This window comes from Halyomorpha halys, unplaced genomic scaffold (assembly GCF_000696795.3).
Source record: "Halyomorpha halys isolate HHAL.00 unplaced genomic scaffold, Hhal_1.1 Scaffold615.1, whole genome shotgun sequence".
Classification (NCBI taxonomy): Eukaryota; Metazoa; Arthropoda; class Insecta; order Hemiptera; family Pentatomidae; genus Halyomorpha; species Halyomorpha halys.
Genome location: NW_027105445.1, coordinates 111540 through 114109, shown reverse-complemented (window position 1 = coordinate 114109; position 2570 = coordinate 111540). Strand labels below are relative to the sequence as shown.

The window sequence follows — 2570 nt, the reverse complement described above, 5'->3', positions numbered from 1 at the left end:
TACGATGACGAAGGGCCCAATCTCTCAGGAAGGCCATCTAAGAGGAAGAAAAAACCAAGGCACTGACATTTATCGACCATCATTGTAAATAAAGCATAGAATATTTGTGTAAATACATTTCTTTTTTATTTTATTCTGTCGTTTAATAAAAAAAAAAAAACCTTGATTTTCCTCTTAATAAATTTATTTAAAAATTACAATAATTTGGATTCTGTAAAAATAGTTTCATTAGCACACTTCAAGACGGCGGGATACTCTGAAAAAAAAAGAGTTATATATAATCATAAATAGTATTATGATAGTGTGCAAAAAATCAAATTATCATTGTAAGCTAAGAGTTACATCACTATTCCTGTAAGTAGTTAAACATATTCACAATTCATTTCTAGCATGAACTCAGATTTTATAAGAAAAGTGAGGTTTGGACTTTAAAAGACTCAATTAATTAAGTTAACTAACATATTGGAAGATTGTTGATTAACTGTGTATAATATATAAAAGAAAGATGTTCCGGGTGCGGTAAAAATAACTCAAATAGTAATTAAACTATTTATTATGAGCTAATGTTTCGCCCCACTTACAGGGCTTCATCGGGGCTAAAAAAGAAACAACTAAAATTATGTAACAAAGTAAGGGAATAGATAACATGAAATAAACGCTAACTCATGATGTGAAGATAGTTAACTATAGATAATATATGAGGAGAAGATGGTTGGGGTCGTGGTCAGTAATAACACAAATAAGTTGAGAGAACTTATTTAACTGTGCCAACGTTTCGGCAAGTTTCTAGCCTTCATCAGAGCTAAGAACAAAGAGCAAGATAACAACTAATGAATAAAAAAAAATAAAAGAGAAAATATAAACAGAATGATACAAATAAATAATTATACAGAATGAAAATTAGTAAAAATAAAGTGATGAAAGAAGTGGAAAATAAAATGTTTATATACGTTATTAAATATCTAAGTAGAATAAAATATTTAATTACCTATAAAGACATTTTGTTTTCCACTTCTTTCATCACTTTATTTTTCATTCAGTATAATTATTTGCTTGTTTGTTTTGAAAGGGCGTTTAACAGCCTGGTCATCAACGCGCGTTGGTTGTTGGCTTTGGTTGTTGGTCTTTTTTTTTTAGTCATAGCTTTGGTATGGTGTACTGATCCGCACCAGTGGGACTCATTTCCGTGAGATTTGAAATATTAATTAGCTAGGCAATTGTAAATTTTTTAATAATAGGTCATATCGATAGTGGAGAAAGGATCATGAAAAGCAGCTATTCTAATTTTAAAAATAAGGCAAGAATTATAATAATTAAAGGCTGATTATTAAGTTAGTCTTATGGATGAATTTAATGAATCTTTCTATTACGGGTTCGTCGTTTCTCGACGCCATTGGAACATTTGTTGGTATCCCTAACTGGTTCAGAGTTAATTTGTAGTGATTACATGCTTCAAAAATGTGTTTGATGGTCAGGTTACTATGACATTTTGGAGGAGCCTCACATGTTATGAGGTGGATGTGTGTCATTCGGGTATGTCCTATTATGAGTCGGGTGATCGCTACTTCTTCGTAGTGTGTACTTCGGATTGATATAATCCAGAACTTCACATCTTTCTTTATAGATTTCAACTTACTGGGCATTCTTTCATACCATATTGCCTGCCATCTTTTATTTATACATTCCTTTAAAGGGCGAGCAAGTTCCTGTGCATTTAAGATTGCTGCGGTTCTACCTGGGAGGACTAGCAACTTTGTCGGCCATCTCATTTCCTATAATACTAACATGCCCGGAGACCCAGACGAAATAGACTGATTTACCTGTTTGTTTTAGCATTATTAGGTATTCATGAATGAGTGGGTGAACTAAATACATTATATCTAGTCCTTGAAGAGCGCTAATGGAGTTCAATATTATTATATTATTTACTTGTATCATTCTGTTGATATTTTCTCTTTTTATTTATTCATTGGTTGTTATCTTGCTCTTTGTTCTTAGCCCTGATGAAGGCTAGAAATTCTGGCCAAAATGTTGGCAATATTAAATTAGTTCTCTCAACTTATTAATGTTATTTACTGATCGCACTCCCATCCATCTTCTCCTCAAAAACTAACCAAGGTAAGGTTAAAAATTATTTAAAAGTCACGCCTTAGTTTACTTTTATTTCATGTTATCTATTATCTTACTTTGTTATATGATTTTAGTGTTTGTATATTTTTTTAACCCTCATAAAGCTTTGCAAAGTGGGGCGAAACGCTGGCCCACAATAAATAGTTTATATATTTTTAGTGTTTGTATATTTTTTTAACCCTCATAAAGCTTTGCAAAGTGGGGCGAAACGCTGGCTCACAATAAATAGTTTATATATTTTTAATTAATTATAAATTATTACAATTAATAGTTTGTATATATTTTTAACTCTTCCTATAACCATTTGTCATCACCCTCTCACACGCTTTCTTCCTCTAAATTTTTCTACTTTTTATTTTCTATTTTCACCCTCTCGTAATGTTTTCTTTATAAAAAAACACTTAAGTCATTGTTATAACGGCTTTTTTAATTCTGAGTTT

General features: G+C 31.1%; 2 protein-coding genes across 5 annotated transcripts in view; one reads left to right on the top strand and one right to left on the bottom strand.

Moving 5' to 3' along the window:
* Window positions 1-133, top strand: part of Suv3 (Suv3 helicase) — a gene marked incomplete in the record, with an annotated part of 22231 nt that extends 22098 nt beyond the window's left edge. For both annotated transcript variants that reach the window (XM_067051350.1, XM_067051353.1), the window contains 1 exon segment: window positions 1-133. In XM_067051350.1, the coding sequence (XP_066907451.1) occupies window positions 1-66 (66 nt within the window).
* A 35-nt stretch (window positions 134-168) lies between these two features.
* LOC106684781 (uncharacterized) overlaps window positions 169-2570 on the bottom strand; it is a 67279-nt gene continuing 64877 nt past the window's right edge. For all 3 annotated transcript variants that reach the window (XM_067051317.1, XM_014427052.2, XM_067051318.1), the window contains one exon: window positions 169-256. In XM_067051317.1, coding sequence (XP_066907418.1) covers window positions 239-256 — 18 coding nt within the window. In that variant the 3' untranslated portion in view covers window positions 169-238. The remainder of the gene's footprint in view (window positions 257-2570) is intronic.